Source organism: Malaya genurostris, chromosome 3, assembly GCF_030247185.1.
Source record: "Malaya genurostris strain Urasoe2022 chromosome 3, Malgen_1.1, whole genome shotgun sequence".
In the NCBI taxonomy this organism is placed as follows: Eukaryota; Metazoa; Arthropoda; class Insecta; order Diptera; family Culicidae; genus Malaya; species Malaya genurostris.
This window is the reverse complement of record NC_080572.1, coordinates 95,374,118-95,392,882: the sequence shown is the minus strand read 5'-3', so window position 1 is coordinate 95,392,882 and position 18,765 is coordinate 95,374,118. Positions and strand designations below refer to the sequence as shown.

Here is an 18,765-nt window from a genome sequence, read left to right as displayed (position 1 = left end):
ATTTAATATTTTGTAGCTATTTACTGTTGCATTGTTTTTGTAATTTCAACTCTATTTTCAAACAATAAAGCTGAGTTTTTTGGTTACGATCGCCGCAGAATTTTTACTATAACAATTTTAATTGGTTCTTTTCGGTGAAAACTAACTGAGAGAATCGAAAGGCATGAAAAAATGGTTGGTAGAAAAGTAGAATTCAATTATTTCGTCTGATCATACCAATACGAGCCAGCTTACTCTAGCTTTTACACTCTAAGCTGATTCGATACTCGAGTACCTATTCATCTTTTCATTCAATATCTTTCGCTAATCTAGGTTAAAATTGAGTTATGCCATTGAGAAGTTTGTAAATCATTTCTACCCGTAGTATAACACCATACATTCTAGAAATTATTTTGTTGTGATTTCTGTCATGTACAGTTCTAGTTTGCTTTACTGAACTTAGCAATAATTTTACTAACTTTAGCACAGTTGTACGTTCCGCTAATTTATAGCTGATTTTATTGATGAATGCTTAGTAAAACTGAAGTTTACTCGAGCTGTCTTTTTAAACTGTAATGTGACTGACATTATGTATCTGGATTCTATCAAAATTACATCGTTTGATTTCACTTGAAGAAGTATTAGATTATCGAGAAGGTTGACATTATGAAACCAAAACAATCGAGCTCTTAATTGACTAAACTCGACAAGAAATGATAGTTATCGAAGGCATCAGAGATTTTCATAATCATATTAGTATTGATAATATTTATTCTAAAGCATTGTTCGAGTCATACTGTTTGTAAAATCATATTATTAAAAAGCAGCATGTTATTTCGTTTAGGGGTTAGCCTATGTTTTTATGCTTAGGGCATATAACCGTTCTTGATTTTCTTTACGTTTTGTCTTAGACTCGTCGTGGTATTTATTTATGGTAATGAAAGTAAGATGAAACTAAACTATGTCCAGTTACTGTAGTTTGTAGTCGGACGGAAAAAGTCAATTAAACGAATTGTGGGAAAAGCTAAGAAAAGTAGGAGTTATCGAAAAAAGGTAATATTTGTCAGTTTATACATGTCGTGTCATCCAAATAAATTTGTTTGTATGTATGTATGTATGCATGTATGTATGTATGTGTGAAGCCACCATCAGTTCAAGGCATTACCAATGTATGCGGGTAGACTTACAGTAGATCCTAATTTGATTATCAGATAGCTTTCATATAATTGCTGTTAAGAAGGCCAAAATGGGTTTTGAGGACCCGGCGCTTTCCAGCAAGAACATCCGGCCATATAATAAATAATTTCGCTGTACCAGTTTAAACCCGCCTGATGGTTTGTTAGAAGGGTGCGTCTTACTCATTTCAGACCTTCAGGGAGAAACACAAAGCTTCCCCCACGTGACTCAGGTTGGCAATCCACTCCATCATCCAGTCATTCACTTGTAAGATACCCTGATGCACTCCCTGCCCCTCCCCGTTGTCGATATACTTTATAATATAATATAATATAATATAATATAATATAATATAATATAATATAATATAATATAATATAATATAATATAATATAATATAATATAATATAGTATAATATAATATAATATAATAAAATACAATATAATATATCACATCCAAGCTAGTACAAACGTTTAAAAAAAGCAGTGTAAATCATACAAGTGAAAATCCATTAAAAATCACCGTTGCACACGACTTTGCACGTATGAATGTCTGTTGGATATCTGTTCTCTGTGATATAACATAATATGAAATAATATAATACAATTTAGCACAATATAATATAACATAATATAATATAACACAATACTTATACTTTTAGTGTAATATAATATAATACAATATAATATGATATAATGCAATGCAGTATAATACCATACAACATAACAAAATATAATATAATAAGATAATATACGAAATAATATGCTATGATACAATCTATAACAGTTGATTTCGCAGTGTAAGTTATGCTCTTCTTTCGTCGCAGGAAATATAATATTTCTTTTTTGATAGTAATAATAATTATAATAATAGTAAAAATAACAATAATAATAATAATAATAATACTAATAATAATAATAATAATAATAATAATAATAATAATAATAATAATAATAATAATAATAATAATAATAATAATAATAATAATAATAATAATAATAATAATAATAATAATAATAATAATAATAATAATAATAATAATAGTAATAATAATAATAATAATAATAATAATAATAACAATATATAATACAATGTAATATAATTCAATTCTCCGTGGCCTGGGGGTGTTTCTCGCGGACCCACGTAGAATCGTCATCTGGAAGACACTCGTATTACATTCAATCCATCGACCATTGCCGATCGCCAACTGCAACTGCAACTGAATCTGCCAGAATCGACCATTGCGACCGGAATACGTCACTACCCTAATGATAATACCCTAGTTTTAAGTTAGTCGTTAATCAAGATTAGAAAATACCCTTGGCATCTTAGAGCTTTAGCAGTGTGCCTTTAAATATATTATTATTGAATAAAAAAAAAAAAATAATTCAATTCAATATATAACAAATAATGCAGCAAACAACAGAACCACATGTTGCAATATACTATGATAAATATTGCACTTTAGGATGGGCTTCAACCTTCAAGCCATTTCACACCCTGCTACTAAACGCAAAAGGCGGTAGCACCCAGTCGACGCCGTTCTATTGACCAAATGTCATCATAGACGCTCGGGGAGGCATGAGATAGGAACTTGTGAGGACTTAGTTATCTCACCATTTGACGACCTATCCAAATAAATTTGTTTGTGTACAAAAACTTCTAATTTTATCCGAAATTTTCAAATATATTCGGCAGTTTCCAATCATACGCGTGATGGCAATACGTGAAAATGTTTATTTTAAAGGTTCTATCATCAGTAATTGTTCAAACTCAAGTAAATTAGTCCAAACATCTTCAAAATATAGGGAATATGTCAAAAGCATCACCATCTCGCCAACTGTTTATAAACACGCTATTTTGCCCCTTCAATAGTACCTAGATAGACTACTACAATGAATGGTTTGCTTCTTGAATATTAGAGCTAAAGTTATATGGCTTAGTAAATATATTCTGGAAAAACAAAAACAAAATTTCGTGGCATCTTACAACCGCAGTATTACAAACATCTGCGTTCTTTTCAGTATTTGAACCGAATAAATGTAATCGAAAATATTCAAACAATAATTTATAGTTACACTTTTTCGCGGTTGCAATGTATATGGGTTGGTTTACTATTATTTGACAATTCGAACCGCGCCGACCGAAATCTAGTACCACGTTGTTAGGAACTCGATCGTGTGGTCCAAATCGAAACGTAATGTCATAGTTTAGTCGAAATAATCGTTTCGATAAACTCGATTCAAGATGTATAATGTCAGCACTGGGTAGCAATTTGTAACGAGAATTTGGCAAAAATTAAACTGTTTAGTCAGCAGCTGCTTCACCGTGTAAAATAACCGAACGTTTCGTCAAAAGTCAGCAATGTTTACAGCTCAGCTCAGTATGAAATAAGTTATGATTAATAGTAAATTCACTGTAGTTTGAATTTCGGATAAAACATGATAAACAACTGTTTGCTTTTCTCTCATTTTATTCGTTTTTTCATCGCAATGAGGTGTGAAAATTAAGTAATAAGACTGATTCCATAAAAACCGCATGCTTTAATATTTTTCAAAGCTCTATCATACCCTTCGAAGTAGTCCGTCCGTAGTAACATTTCTGAACCGCTTCGATGAGTACCCTCGTCACGGCCGCCTGGATGTCTGCAATCGACTCAAAATTGGTTCCTTTGACCACTAATTTTGTTCTAGGGAACTGCAGGTTACTGGCAGTTTCGATCCTCAGGTACGGCAGCCCGGTATGGGCGTCGGTACTCCGTGTGGATCGCAACGATTAATTGCTAGAGAGCACGCATTGCAATGCATTGCATTGACTGGTGAGTCTTCGCGTGATCAGTGTATACCGTACGGTATACGGTATAAAAATATTACTGATCTGAAAAACCAAACAAAGGTGTGTAGTACGCAATCCCGGAACGACAGCAGCAAATTATCTGGTAAGAAGCAGCAATTCGATTATCTTTTCAAACACTTCCATCGGTATGAATTGTGGAACAGCTAAATCGCGCTATTAGACAAAAGTAAGTTCGACGTTACAAGTCAGTTTTACATTGTGGAACACCACCTATTATTACCTATGCATAACACTTTTTGTTTAGTTCCGTTTCGGAATAAGCAACGTGACTACTCGTTTTACGTTACCAACCAATCGATTTCACAGACCGGGGCCATTCTGTTGAAATGGCTTTTTAAATATTTAGCAATGGCGAAGTTGCAAATATGATCGGAACAACTCTTAGTTAATTGTTTGTTGGCCCTGAAAAGGGCCGTTTTGATAGATAATTCATCGGCATTTAACCTCCGAAACCGTATAGAGTGCGTCCTTGACGTTTTAGTGCATAGACGACATCCATTGCAGTAACGGTCTTTCGCTTGGCGTGTTCAGTGTAAGTAACAGCATCCCGGATAACATTTTCCAGAAACACTTTCAAAACACCTCGGGTTTCTTCGTAGATCAGACCAGAAATACGCTTCACTCCTCCACGACGAGCCAGACGACGGATTGCTGGTTTGGTGATTCCCTGGATGTTATCACGAAGAACCTTACGATGACGCTTGGCGCCTCCTTTGCCGAGTCCTTTACCTCCTTTACCACGACCAGTCATTTTTCAGAATTTGTCAGTAGCAGTTACACTTTAAAACAGAATTCAAACACTGAGATGACGATTGCCCGTGACGTGTCTCTTTTATACTGTTTTCAAACGGCTTCAATTTACCCTCCGGGCATGGCTTTTTCGTATTCCTTCATTCCATTATGCTGCATTTTTCTGCACATCATGTTTATTCCCCACTCTTTGGTGTAGCATGGATTGGTGTTTGGAAAATAACGACTAAATGCAGGTAGCGTCCCTTTTTCTGCTATAAAAGAATTGATTCTGAAAATTTCTCGTCATTTCTCGTTTACCCGTCTATCGAAAAAGTCGGAAATTCTACCTACTAACTTGGAATGGCTCGTACAAAGCAAACCGCTCGTAAGTCTACCGGAGGAAAGGCTCCTCGTAAGCAGCTGGCTACCAAAGCTGCTCGCAAGAGTGCCCCAGCCACCGGAGGAGTAAAGAAACCTCATCGCTATCGACCAGGAACAGTCGCCCTGCGTGAAATTCGTCGTTACCAGAAATCCACCGAATTGCTGATCCGCAAGCTGCCATTCCAGCGTCTGGTTCGTGAAATCGCTCAGGATTTCAAAACCGATCTGCGTTTCCAGAGTTCGGCCGTCATGGCTCTGCAGGAAGCTAGTGAGGCTTATTTGGTCGGTCTGTTCGAAGACACTAATCTGTGCGCCATCCACGCCAAGCGTGTGACAATTATGCCAAAGGACATCCAGTTGGCCCGTCGCATCCGTGGAGAACGTGCTTAAATTTGACATTATTTACAATTCATAATCGGTCCTTTTCAGGACCACCATAAATTTAGAAAAGAACTGTGGGCGGAATGCTTCGTTTCCGAAATTGTTAACAGACAAACGGTATTAATTTGAGTGATGAAATAATTACCAGCATTGACGCGTCCTACCAACCATTCGCATAAAATAGATTCTCAAGTTCGGCATGGAGAAATGTCGAATTAGTTTGTCAAACGCGTAATTTTACTGATTTTTCAATCGTCGTTTTGTCGAAAATTTGCAAACAGACATAGATACTAGTATTCCTATCTATGCTATTTGCAACCTTCACCAGCGTATCAAAACAGCCTTAGAACTAAATTGACCGAAATTTAGGATATACGTTCCACGATGGTGATTTTTTTGGATTCACCCGGACACCGGAGGTAGGTCATGTCAACGTCATTAACGATGTTTTCCGAACTCGTTACCAGTTTCCTTTACAGTTTTTCTTACGTTTCATAGATGCTCACAACTAACGAAAATCAGGAGGTTGCTTTAATACAATTTGTTGATATATATGTGCTAATGATGTCTAGCGATAATTTCTCGATCTTTACTTATGAAGAAAATTCGAAATAATTCTTTTGAAATGATTGTTGGCCCTGAAAAGAGCCGATTTAGTTATGGATGCGATTGAGTTGATTTACTTGGAGCTTGTATACTTGGTGACAGCCTTGGTACCTTCCGATACGGCATGTTTGGCCAACTCTCCTGGCAGCAGCAGACGAACGGCTGTTTGAATTTCACGAGAAGTGATCGTAGAACGCTTGTTGTACTGAGCCAGACGAGAAGCTTCGGCGGCAATGCGTTCGAATATGTCGTTGACAAAACTGTTCATGATGCTCATAGCCTTCGACGAAACTCCGGTGTCCGGGTGAACTTGCTTCAACACCTTGTAGATGTAGATAGCGTAGCTTTCCTTACGGCGTTGCTTGCGCTTCTTCTTGTCCCCCTTCGCAATATTCTTCTGCGCTTTGCCAGATTTTTTGGCAGCTTTTCCACTAGTTTTCGGTGCCATTTCGAATGTATCAAACTTGCTAACGTTTCCACAAAACTGATGCCAAAAGGACAAATGCTATGCCTTTTATACCTGGAAATGAGAGATCGAATCGCCGTCCGTTTTATTATTTTCTGTTTAATGGTACCCTTCTAACATCGCATACGGAACAGTAAATAAGGCACAGTGAAATGGGTATATAAAGCGGGTCATTCCAGGTAGCACACATCAGTATATTTCTATCTCAATTGAAAGTAACAACGCTTTTTGAATTACTCAAACAAAATGTCTGGACGCGGAAAAGGAGGCAAAGTTAAGGGAAAGGCAAAGTCCCGTTCGAATCGTGCCGGTCTTCAGTTCCCAGTAGGCCGAATCCATCGTCTGTTGAGAAAGGGAAACTACGCGGAACGCGTCGGAGCAGGAGCCCCTGTCTATCTGGCAGCTGTGATGGAATATCTTGCTGCTGAAGTTCTGGAATTGGCAGGAAATGCTGCCCGTGATAACAAGAAAACCAGAATCATCCCACGTCATTTGCAACTGGCCATCCGCAACGACGAGGAACTGAACAAACTACTGTCGGGAGTAACCATCGCCCAGGGTGGTGTGCTACCAAACATTCAAGCTGTTCTACTCCCCAAGAAAACCGAAAAGAAAGCCTAAATTGAAACTGAGTCACGCTACAACCGAAACCGTCCTTTTCAGGACGACCATATTTTTATGATAAAGAACTAAATGGAATCAGCTCTAGTTAATTTTTTGTTCATTAAACATTTCTTATTTATTCATCGTAACTTTAATTTCGCAATTTTACTGTGCAGTACGAATTGATTGTGCAGTCTGTTGAAAAAAATACAAAATAGAATTTCACAGTGGTGAATATTTTAAGTGGGTTAAAATGAGTGTGGGATGAGAACCAACGGTGACCAAACAAGAATAATAGGGTTTTTGGTACGCGCAAGAATAAGACTTTGGATGATAGGCTGTGTTATGTTAGTTCATATGCGCGTCTTCGAATATTGAAAATGTTTAATTATCTTTTTCACATATATTAAAATGACGCTTCAAAATCGTCTAACTGTGCTTCAAAAATCGTCACCGTTTCGGTATTACATGAATTGTCTATTTACATATCTGAGCAAATCTGTTTAAACACTTTTTATGTAAGCTGTTGCCAAAAGTTTCATAGTGTTTTTCTGACGATAAGTGATGAAAAACCTTGACAACATATCATCTTATCCACTGACCTTGAATAATTCATCGGTCAATTCCATTGCATTATTACATCATTTGAATTATGAATCTTATGAACATACAAAATAAACTTTTTGAATTCCCTTCAAAATTCGAAAGAGATCAATGTTTGGCAAAAGAATTCATGTCATTGCATCCAATGAATTTTAATAGAATTAATAACAATGGTATTATCTTCAATATTGATCTTGAACCTGGTTGGCAACTTTAACCATTGCGCTGGTCGCATTGTTTGATTATTCGATCGTTAGTTGGCAGATCTGTTTTTAACGTACATTTGTCATATGATTACTGTCATGAATTGAATGGAACACTGGTATTTCAATTTGAGTACACATTTCTTGGGAACGCATTTCTCTATGCTGACAGCAGTAAACTATTTGATCAGAAGATGAAATACGATTATTTTTGAAAGACTTTCTTCAAAGCGCACAACCTTATTATTGATACATATGACGTAAATTCCCATGAATTGTAAATCAGTTAAATCGCGTAATTAGGCAAAAGTGGGTGCGACATCACAAGTTCTTAGTGTTTGTGACTAACATAAAGATCATTGGCTTTTGTTGTGAAATACCTACCTGGACATAATACCTTTTGCATTGTTAAGAGTTGCAGCGAACCCTACCTGTGACTATTCGATTTTCTAAGTCAAGTAATCGTTTTTTCATATTGCTGCCATTTTATAAGAAGATAGGCATCTAAGTCAATTCTAACGCGTTTATGTTAAGGGTAATGATGAAATTGGAAAAATTCTTAGAATAACTCTTAATTGATTGTTTGTTGGCCCTGAAAAGGGCCATTCTGATAGATAATTCATCGGCATTTAACCTCCGAAACCGTACAGAGTGCGTCCTTGACGTTTCAACGCATAGACGACATCCATAGCAGTAACGGTCTTTCGCTTGGCGTGTTCAGTGTAAGTAACAGCATCCCGGATAACATTTTCCAGAAACACTTTCAAAACACCTCGGGTTTCTTCGTAGATCAGACCGGAAATACGCTTCACTCCTCCACGACGAGCCAGACGACGGATTGCTGGTTTGGTGATTCCCTGGATGTTATCACGAAGAACCTTACGATGACGCTTGGCGCCTCCTTTGCCGAGTCCTTTACCTCCTTTACCACGACCAGTCATTTTTCAGAATTTATCAGTAGCAGTTACACTTTGAAACAGAATTCAAACACTGAGATGACGATTGCTCGTGACGTGGCTCTTTTATACTGTTTTCAAACGGCTTCAATTTCCCCTCCGGGCATGGCTTTTTCGTATTCCTTCATTCCATTATGCTGCATTTTTCTGCACATCATGTTTATTCCCCTCTCTTTGATGTAGCATAGATTGGTGTTTGGAAAATAACGGCTAAATGCAGGTAGCGTCCCTTTTTCTGCTATAAAAGAATTGATTCTGAAAATTTCTCGTCATTTCTCGTTTACCCGGCTATCGAAAAAGTCGAAACTTCTACCTACTAACTTGCAATGGCTCGTACAAAGCAAACCGCTCGTAAGTCTACCGGAGGAAAGGCTCCTCGTAAGCAGCTGGCTACCAAAGCTGCTCGCAAGAGTGCCCCAGCCACTGGAGGAGTGAAGAAACCTCATCGTTATCGTCCAGGAACAGTCGCCCTGCGTGAAATTCGTCGTTACCAGAAATCCACCGAATTGCTGATCCGCAAGCTGCCATTCCAGCGTCTGGTTCGTGAAATCGCTCAGGATTTCAAAACCGATCTGCGTTTCCAGAGTTCGGCCGTCATGGCTCTGCAGGAAGCTAGTGAGGCTTATTTGGTCGGTCTGTTCGAAGACACCAATCTGTGCGCCATCCACGCCAAGCGTGTGACAATTATGCCAAAGGACATCCAGTTGGCCCGTCGCATCCGTGGAGAACGTGCTTAAATTTGACATTTTTTACAATTCATAATCGGTCCTTTTCAGGACCACCATAAATTTACAAAAGAACTGTGGGCGGAATGCTTTGTTTCCAAATTTTTTAACTTGAAACTACAGCGGTGATATAAAGCAATTAATTTAAGTGATGATATAAATGCTAGTATTGACGCGTCGTACCAACCGTTTGTATAGTTATAGTTAGAATGTGGTATATAACTAAAATAAAAGATAAAAAATATTTTGTTTAGGAAAATAAGGTAGTTTGGAAGCATGAAAATGCGGAGTCTTGTTTCTTAAGCATTCTTCACACGAACGTCAACTTCTCATATATTTTACTTTCCGTCAAGATGAAATTTTTAGGATTTATCAGGATTGGTCACGTCACTGATTATTCCCGATCTCGATTGGTTTTTTTTAAGCTTCATAGAAGCTCTCGACTGACGAAAAACCAAGCGCCAACATCATTAATGTGAGCACTTTATGCGATTGAATGCTTTCAATTTCGTTGGAGTCAATTATAAATTTAATCAATTTACCAACCAACGAGTGTTGCTTATTTCTACTGCTTACTGAATATACTGCTTTTCCGTATATTCTCGCTTGATGGTTCTGTTCTACAGGGCTATGTGAGGATCGTAACATCCGCATCATAATTTTGCTGTTCGTTGTTAATTGACTGGAAAGTATTTTGAAACACAATATCTCCATGTATTATCATGATTATAGTATAAGCTCATCTCAACTTTATATTCACATATCAGTTACTTATAAAAACTTGTTTCAGCATCTAAAAATTATCGTTAATTAAAGTATATAATCAGGATTAAATGAATTTACTGATCGCACTCACCTCCCCCTCCCTCCCTTGCTCATTAATATGACGGAATTTGAGCAAACAATTAATATGTGCATTGATCTTCCCAGCGGTTTGAAATTTATTTCATTTAAAGTCGTATTCAGAGCCATTCAAAACTTTACAACGAAATAGCGAACTTGTGATACTCAGAATGCAACTATTGGCACATATATAAAAATTACAATAGCGAAAGCAATGTTAAACTTACGCATATTCTTTTACAAAACCTGTTAAAACCTCGATATTTGGTACAGTATTGTTCTTCGAATCATCAGTACGTTACAATTAGAAACACGTTAATAGCTTAGTTTAATATGATTGTTGGTAGGATCTGTCTTATTTGGAAAATTATCGATAAACTCTTCGTATGAATTGTTGATAGTCCTGAAAAGGACTGTTTTTGAATACCATGAATGGAAAGTTAAGTTTGATGCAAATTTATTTTTTAGCGGCAACCTTCTTCGGGGCAGCTTTCTTTGCTGGAGCGGCCTTCTTTGGTTTCGGAGTCTTGGGTTTGTTTGCTGCGGCCTTCGATGGTTTTGTGGCTTTCTGTTTGGGAACAGCTGCCTTCTTCGCGGCCTTAGCAGGGGCTACCTTAGCTTTCTTCGCAGCAGCCTTTGGCTTTTTCTCACCAGCCGGTTTCTTGGCTTTCGGCTTCTTTTCGCCAGCTACTTTCTTGATAACTTTTTTCTTTTCTCCGGCAACCTTCTTTGGTTTTTTGGCAGCCACCTTCTTCGGTTTCTTCTCGCCAGCTGGTTTCTTTACTTCGGCTTTAATTTTGAACGATCCAGAAGCACCGGAACCCTTAGTCTGGGCCAACCTACCCTTCTCAACACCCGATTTCAAAGCCTTCTTGATGAATGGAGCCAATTTGGCAACGTCACACTTGTAGTTAGCAGCGATGTACTTCTTGATGGCCTGCACCGAAGATCCATTGCGTTCCTTCAGAGCCTTGATGGCAGCCACAATCATGTCATTCACTGGTGGATGTGTCGACGGTTTCTTCGGTTTCTTGGCATCTCCTTTGGCAGCCTTGGCTTTTTTCGGAGCCTTTGCTGGAGATGCAGCAACGGGAACTGCAGCAGCAACTTGAGTAGTGGACTCAACCATTTTAATACACTTTCTTTCACTTCGGTCGATTTACGAACAATATAAGCAAAGGGAATGCAATAACATCATTTGGCGTGATCGCCCTCCAATTTGTGGGCTCTGTTAGGGAAGCGCATGGCATGTTGTCAACACGCTGTTATGCGAAGAAATGTAATATTTTTTGACAACTTTTCTTAAAACGTCAATATTTCATTGTTCGTAATAGGAAAGCAAACGATGGATCAGTTTTTACGTACAAAGATGTTTGAATTATCTAATCCACATCCTAAATCCAGTCACACGCACACACATGTCAATGAAATAACGATTCAATATTCATTTAGTTAGGCATGTTTTAATCGTATTGTAGAAAAACAGTTAAATAGTCGCATACAAACAATTGATAATCAACCGAAATAGTATTCAATAAGAGGAGAAATCTTTTAATCGTATAGCTAATGTAAATATGTCCACAGGAATTCTGACACGAATAAACGCATTCAGTAAAACTTGTATCGCTCCAAAAAAATGACAACAGCAAACAGTGCTTTAATCTTTAGAGCAATTTTTTCAAATATCAACGGAAAACTGTCAGACATGCCATTTAAATTTTAATGTAATATCTCGTAATTATTACCGTTTTATATTTGGAAATACCTGCTAGAATAATATTTTATCAATAGTGTCTTAGAATCCTCGAAACTAACGAAACAATGAAATTTCCTTCGTACGATTGACAACTTTGAATTTCAGTTTTGCAATGACTAAGCGGAAACATATATTGGAGAAGCCAAATGAATGAAAACTAACAGAAAAGATGATTTATTGAAAAAAGACCTGTCCTGTCTCTGAGCGTATCTTTGCGTCTTTTCAAAAAAGTCTTTCAGAAGTTTTGTAACCGGTTCCAGTACCCTCTGGGATGGTTGGCCAAATGATTAGTTTATTCAAACTGATGCGTTTTAGTAAATCTTGCACATTTCAGATTGTTCCAGAACTGTTCCCATATACATTTTTAGTTTTTTAGATAGAATACCCCAAATGGCAAAACCGACTTACCCCAAGGCGATCTGGAATAACACCGGTGTTTTTGGACCACATGAACACCGATTAAGGCAGAAAGTAAATAAAGAATACCCGATTTTTCTGACACCAAATGCATCAAGATCGGTCAATTTATTCAGTAGTTACAAATTTTTGAAAAAAAAATCGATGAAAATCCCAACCCGAGCGTTTGAGTGTTAAAAGCGATTATAAAGCCATTGATCAAGTTCGAATATCAAATGGCTTCCGGAGATATAATGGTATAAGCGACGTAATCGCGTTGTTTTTTCAACACTCAATTTTCTCAGAGATGGCAGAGTCGATTTAAACAAACCTTAGCTCGTTTGAAAGCCACTATTAAATTGGGGATCAATTTCAAAGATCAAATAGCTGTCACTCCCGGAAATATAATGGTATAAGTGGCGTAGGCGTCAAAACGCGTTGTTTTCTCTTTCTCTATAGAAAGGTGACTGAATTGCTGGAATACCCGACTTTCGAACGGAGGCTCAGAGACCCATAGTGCTATATACTATTCGACGGAAAATGTCTGTGTGTATTATTGGTTCATTAAACAGATTTGAAATTCAAATGACTGTTACCTACGTTTCCGGTGATATAATGTTTTTTTTTGGCATTAAAAATGCCTTACTCTTCACTATACGGGGCCGGGTGTCAATTAAAAGTTTCAAAAATAGCCGCGTAACCTTTTTGTGTCATAATTTTGAACGTTAATAACTCGGTCATTTGTTGATGGATTGTTATAATTTAACAACCAATCGATTCGGAAACTTTTAACTTAAACATGTATGACGACGTCGTTTCAGTATTTCAATAGCATACTATTGAAAAAATGGTTGGAATCGACCTATGTTTTCATCCACCAATCCCTGCTTTACAAAATGACGTCAACTTATTATTCGGCATAGGAGGCTTTGCGTCATGCATAAAAAACACCACATCGTTCTGCGTAGTATGAAGAGAAATCTATAAATATAGGCTGCACAATATTTCTTTGCCTAGTTGATGTTTGACTGCGAATGAAACAAGTAGCTCGTCCAGTGAGCTGATGACTGGATTGTATATGCGTTCACTTGCTGGATTGTCGCTTTTGCATTATGTGTTGGTGAAACTTCCTGCTGTCTGCACAACACCGCTTCGTGTTCGCTTGAATATCTTATATATCATCTAGCTATTGAAAAACCGAACCAGCATGGTTATCGGTTCTTTTGAAACATCCCATGTATTTAGCAAATTGTTGGTCGATTTTGCCATTAAAAATGCCTTACACTTCGCTTCCCGAGGCTGGGTGTCAAATTAAAACATGCAAAACTAATCGCGTAACATTTTTCTGCCATAATTTTGAACGCTCATACCTCAGTTATTTGTTGATGGATTTATATAATTCGATTCGGAAACATTCCAATCGATTCGGAAACATTTAACTTAAACTTATGAGAAAACGTCATTTGAATATTTCAATTGCATTCCATTGAAAAATTTATTTGAATTGAGTATTTTTTTTTGGTTCTCTTTTAACTATCAGGCTAATTTAGTATTATCGGCAATAGATCTAATTCGGATCTAATTTACAGCGCTTGTTCCTTGATGATTTGTTAATGGAATTTCCTCATTTAAATGATTCCAAAGCTTCAATATTGTAAGCTTAAAAATGTTTTAATTTGTCAACGGATCGGTTTGCATACTTAAATCTCCATTCCCATACGAACAAAACGGTGGCGCGAAAATGGATTCAGTATAAAGTTGTGTTATTATGATAATCATAGAAACTTCTTCTTCATTATATGTGACTGAACAAGTTGTTGTCCCACCAGGTATTAAACGCTTCAAAAGATTCAAAATTAAATTCTGAAACTTATTTAAAAGCGGTCTCCTTGGTTTAGTAGTATAAATGAGTTCCACAGGCTCACATATACAGTACAATTAGATACAATATCATATAGTATCAAAGATAAACTAAAGGTAAGTTTACTTGCGATTTTACATGTATCGTTTGAATAGCAACCCTCGTAGAATTTGGTTAACCGCCAGTTTCAGTTCAATTATTATTTGCTTCAAAACACGCATTGTAACTATGACAATGTTCATTCATGTGTTAATAACATCAAGTTACAATATGAACAAAATTTCTGAATTTTGTTGCGTATCAATTTCGTATATTCCTAATATGCCAAAGCGAAAATCAATGTAAGTAACTAAATATTTTATGCGGACTGTTTCACATTTTTCTTCCTCGTATTGTTGCCATATTATTTACCGACACTTTCCGAAGATTATCGACGATTTTGAAGAAGGATTAATAAAATTACACTATTACTGAGCTTACTGGTACAACATTTTTCGTTAAAATAAATAAAATCTTCTCTTGGATCGATTAACTGTTTATAAAATTAATAAGTTTGTATGTTTCTCGAAGATTATTGTCATAAAATAAAACAGTTTCATTTGTTCAGGATTAAATCTTTAGGTTGTTTGTATCTAAAATTGAGCTTTCAAGTAACTTTGAATTCTAGTTAAAGGACGTTATTCAAAATTTTAACAATGTAAAAAATTGTGGAAAGGGATCAAAATTGAATATAATTAATTATCAAGAAAAAATCTAATTGTCAATTTTATCATTCGCCAACAATCTAAGCGCTTAAACTAGAGCAAGTTTGTAATTAGTCAATTGAAAAAGTTTTTAGTTTAGTGTATCATCTTCTCTTTATTTTTGTATATATTATGAAGACTTCAGAAACGTTCCATTTTTAATGTTATTGTGCTCGGTCGTGTCTTGAATACAACCCTCTAATTTTTCATCAAGAAATCATATGATATTAGAGAACGATTCATGCGATTAATTCAAATTCTTCTATTACACGAGTTCCATCAAGATGCAAGGACGATTTACAACAAGATATCATGAAATAGAGGAATAATAAAAAATATTAATAATTCCAAAAAAATCTGGTTTAATCTAGTAAATATCGTTACTTTAAACTACAAAAAATAATAATTGATTTTTCTCAGTAGATTAGTTTGTTTCATTAAATATTTTTATAAAAATAACGTATATTTTACTTGTGCGTTCCTGTCAATTTCTTGACAAACAATTTCACAGTAAATTCAATTTAAAAATTTTGTTTTAAATGAACGAACTCTATTTAAAGTTAATAATTGTTGTATTTTAAATTTTAGACTATTTTTTTTGAAATAATGAACCTAAATTTAGTTTTTACAACTATCATTTTTGTTTGTTATAATCATACATTTTTGTTTATTTTCTTTCAAACTAATTTGCAAGGTAACTTTTAAAGCTTCTTTTATTTCGATTTATATTCATTTAGAAATTCTTATAAAACAAGCCTTTGATTGATATTTATAATTTCCAAGACATTTAGCCCTTTTGCCGCAAGGTGTTCGAATTATGCACATACCACAATCAAGATCTGGTATTCTAATTAGTATTCAATGATTTAACGCTGCATCAGTCCGGTCAACAGTTTTGTAACAAATATTTTTTCGTAAAGAATGTGTTATAAAATGTTATGCATCTTCAAAATACATACGCATGAATTGTAGAAAACTCTCTAGGAAATTAAAGAAGCTGATAAAATTTTACTTGTAAAACGCGCACAAACTTTATCCACGAAAAAAAAATGCTAAGATTTATTCTCACGGCAAAAAATTGCTCTGGTTTATAAGAAATAGAACTAATATGGTTATTTTAAACAGTAAACTTAGTTGTATTATTACACAAATAAGATTAAAGACAAATTGATCAAAATCTTTTTTAAGAAAAAAAAGTATATCAGGATTGAACCAAAGCCGTAAGAGCATGTGACAGTTTCTCTTTTTTTATTTAATAATATACTTTTTTTAAGACACACTGCTTAATCTCTAAGATGCCAAGGGCTTTTTTTCTAATTTTCTCATTTTAATTAACGACTAACTTAAAACTACACACAGAGAAAAATATTGTAAATGTAACTAAATCTGGGTTTCATGCAACGATTTATTTTGTTGAAATAGTAACAAAAGAAAATCTGATTTGAAATTGCAAATATTGTTGCTTGAAGCTACAAAACAAGATATTTGATTTTGCTCAGTGCATTAGTTTGTTTCAAGAAATATTTTGTTAAAAATAACAAATATTTTACTTGCGCGTTCCTGTCAATTTCTTGACAAACGATTCCATGGTAAATTTAACTTTCAAAATAAGTTTAGAATGAACTAGTTTTAGATAATGATAATAGTATTAGTTCTTTGAATTTATAAACTTGACAGTTGAAATGAACGATAATATTCAAACCGAAAAAAAAATAATTAGTATTTCAACATACGCTTTTGTTTGTTAAAATCATGCATTTTTGTTTGTCATTATTCTTAAAAAGAAATTTCGTTCAAACTTATTTTCAGGGTAATTTTTTAAACTAATTTTATTTCGATTTTCATCCATTTGAAATTGTCTATTTCTTTCAATAGCATTTGGGCCCTTTTGTCGATAAAATTTTTCAAATGCCACAATCAATGATTCGGTGCTCCATTAATCTGGTCAAGATAGAATTCCTGCATCTGTTAAAAACGTGTTATGTAATGTAATGCAAGTTGAGTAAAGCTTTTCAATTATCCATACACTTAAACTATTAAAAGACCTCTAAGAAAAGAAAGAAACACTGAAATTTTCCTTCTAAAACACGTGCCAACTTTTTTGATTATCCACGGGGAAAAAATTTTCTGGTTTATAAGAAACAGATCTGATATGGTTAATTCTTTTTTTTTTTTATTTATTTATTTATTTATTTATTTATTTACATGTAATCAACAGACAATGTGTAGTCCCAATGATTAAAAACTATTCCTATTTCTAAGTATGTTTAAAAAATTTGTTTGAATTCTGCTACGCGTAATGTGAAAATCGAATCCGGCAGATACTCCATTGAAAGTTCGCTGTAGACCAATAATAGCACCGTTATATCCATAATTCGTACGGCTAAGAGGCAATCGAAGAAAGACGTTATTCCGAAGAGCTCTACTGCGTACATTTAAAGAAATTTCGCTGAGGAGTGCAGGGCAGTCTATTTTGTTGTTCAACATGTCGGCGATCAACATAGCACGGGACAAATTACGTCGAATGCCAAGGGTGTCGAGTCCAATCAATAATCCACGGCTTTCGTAGCTAGGCAACTCGTTGGGGTTATTCCAAGGTAGCTGTCGAAGAGCAAAACGGACGAATCTGCGCTGTATTGATTCTATTCGGTAGGAGCCGTTAAGGTAATATGGGTTCCATATCGTAGAGCAGTACTCGAGCGTTGTACGAATGAGTGAGCAATATAGAGACTTTAAACAGTAAATGTCTGTGAAATGTTTTGCTATTCTCATTACAAATCCTAAACTACGAGATGCCTTTGCTACAATAAAGTTGATATGCTGCTTGAAAGACAATTGCTCGTCTAGAATTACACCAAGATCCTTAACACACGTGGTTCTGTTGATCACTACTTCATCAAGGCAGTAGTTGTATCTTATAGGATTTTTTTTGCGTGTGAACGTGATGATTGAGCATTTATCAATGTTCAAAGCCATTCGATTTACCTCACACCACTTTGAAAAAATTTCAAGTTGGTGTTGGAGGAAAACAGCATCCTCGTTACTTCGAACTATTTGGAATAGCTTGAGATCATCAGCGAAAGATAAACGTGGACAATTTAGAGAAAGATTCACATCGTTAAAATACAGGAGGAAGATCAGAGGTCCGAGATGGCTGCCTTGTGGAATCCCAGAAGAAGCGATGAACTCTTTGGATACAGCGTCATTTATCTTGATTGCTAATCGGCGATTATTAAGGTATGAGGAAAACCAACGCAGCATGTTAGAACCAAATCCCAATCTGTCTAACTTAGCAACAGTAATGGCGTGGTTAATTTTGTCAAAGGCAGCGGAAAGGTCCGTGTAGATAACATCAGTTTGTAAACCGCAGGATATAGCATTCGTCACAAACGTCGTGAAAGTCAAGAGATTGGTAGCCGTGGACCGTTTCGGCATAAACCCATGTTGTGTTTCTGCAATAAACCATTTACAATGGTTGAATATAGAATCAAGTACCAC

General features: G+C 35.7%; 5 protein-coding genes across 5 annotated transcripts; 3 read left to right on the top strand and 2 right to left on the bottom strand.

Moving 5' to 3' along the window:
- The first annotated feature begins 5,012 nt into the window (after nt 1-5,012).
- Nucleotides 5,013-6,001, top strand: LOC131438394 (histone H3). Its single transcript, XM_058608407.1, has one exon. It carries the CDS (start codon nt 5,105-5,107, stop codon nt 5,513-5,515), a length of 411 nt encoding a protein of 136 aa, XP_058464390.1. The 5' UTR covers nt 5,013-5,104; the 3' UTR covers nt 5,516-6,001.
- Nucleotides 6,002-6,185: 184 nt separating this feature from the next.
- Nucleotides 6,186-6,570, bottom strand: LOC131438403 (histone H2B-like). The gene has a single exon (XM_058608417.1). It carries the CDS (start codon nt 6,558-6,560, stop codon nt 6,186-6,188), a length of 375 nt encoding a protein of 124 aa, XP_058464400.1. The 5' UTR covers nt 6,561-6,570.
- Nucleotides 6,571-6,787: 217 nt separating this feature from the next.
- Nucleotides 6,788-7,228, top strand: LOC131438401 (histone H2A). The gene has a single exon (XM_058608415.1). The coding sequence runs from the start codon at nt 6,825-6,827 to the stop codon at nt 7,197-7,199; it is 375 nt and encodes a 124-aa protein (XP_058464398.1). The 5' UTR covers nt 6,788-6,824; the 3' UTR covers nt 7,200-7,228.
- A 2,006-nt stretch (nt 7,229-9,234) lies between these two features.
- On the top strand, nt 9,235-9,747 carry LOC131438397 (histone H3). Its single transcript, XM_058608411.1, has one exon. It carries the CDS (start codon nt 9,270-9,272, stop codon nt 9,678-9,680), a length of 411 nt encoding a protein of 136 aa, XP_058464394.1. The 5' UTR covers nt 9,235-9,269; the 3' UTR covers nt 9,681-9,747.
- Nucleotides 9,748-10,904: 1,157 nt separating this feature from the next.
- Nucleotides 10,905-11,640, bottom strand: LOC131433884 (histone H1A-like). Its single transcript, XM_058600491.1, has one exon. The coding sequence runs from the start codon at nt 11,638-11,640 to the stop codon at nt 10,969-10,971; it is 672 nt and encodes a 223-aa protein (XP_058456474.1). The 3' UTR covers nt 10,905-10,968.
- Between the last annotated feature and the right edge of the window lie 7,125 nt (nt 11,641-18,765).

Coding starts and splice junctions, on each gene's coding strand:
- LOC131438401 (XM_058608415.1), top strand. CDS start 6,825: ATGTCTGGACGCGGAAAAGGAGGCAAAGTTAAGGGAAAGGCAAAGTCC.
- LOC131438394 (XM_058608407.1), top strand. CDS start 5,105: ATGGCTCGTACAAAGCAAACCGCTCGTAAGTCTACCGGAGGAAAGGCT.
- LOC131438403 (XM_058608417.1), bottom strand. CDS start 6,560: ATGGCACCGAAAACTAGTGGAAAAGCTGCCAAAAAATCTGGCAAAGCG.
- LOC131438397 (XM_058608411.1), top strand. CDS start 9,270: ATGGCTCGTACAAAGCAAACCGCTCGTAAGTCTACCGGAGGAAAGGCT.
- LOC131433884 (XM_058600491.1), bottom strand. CDS start 11,640: ATGGTTGAGTCCACTACTCAAGTTGCTGCTGCAGTTCCCGTTGCTGCA.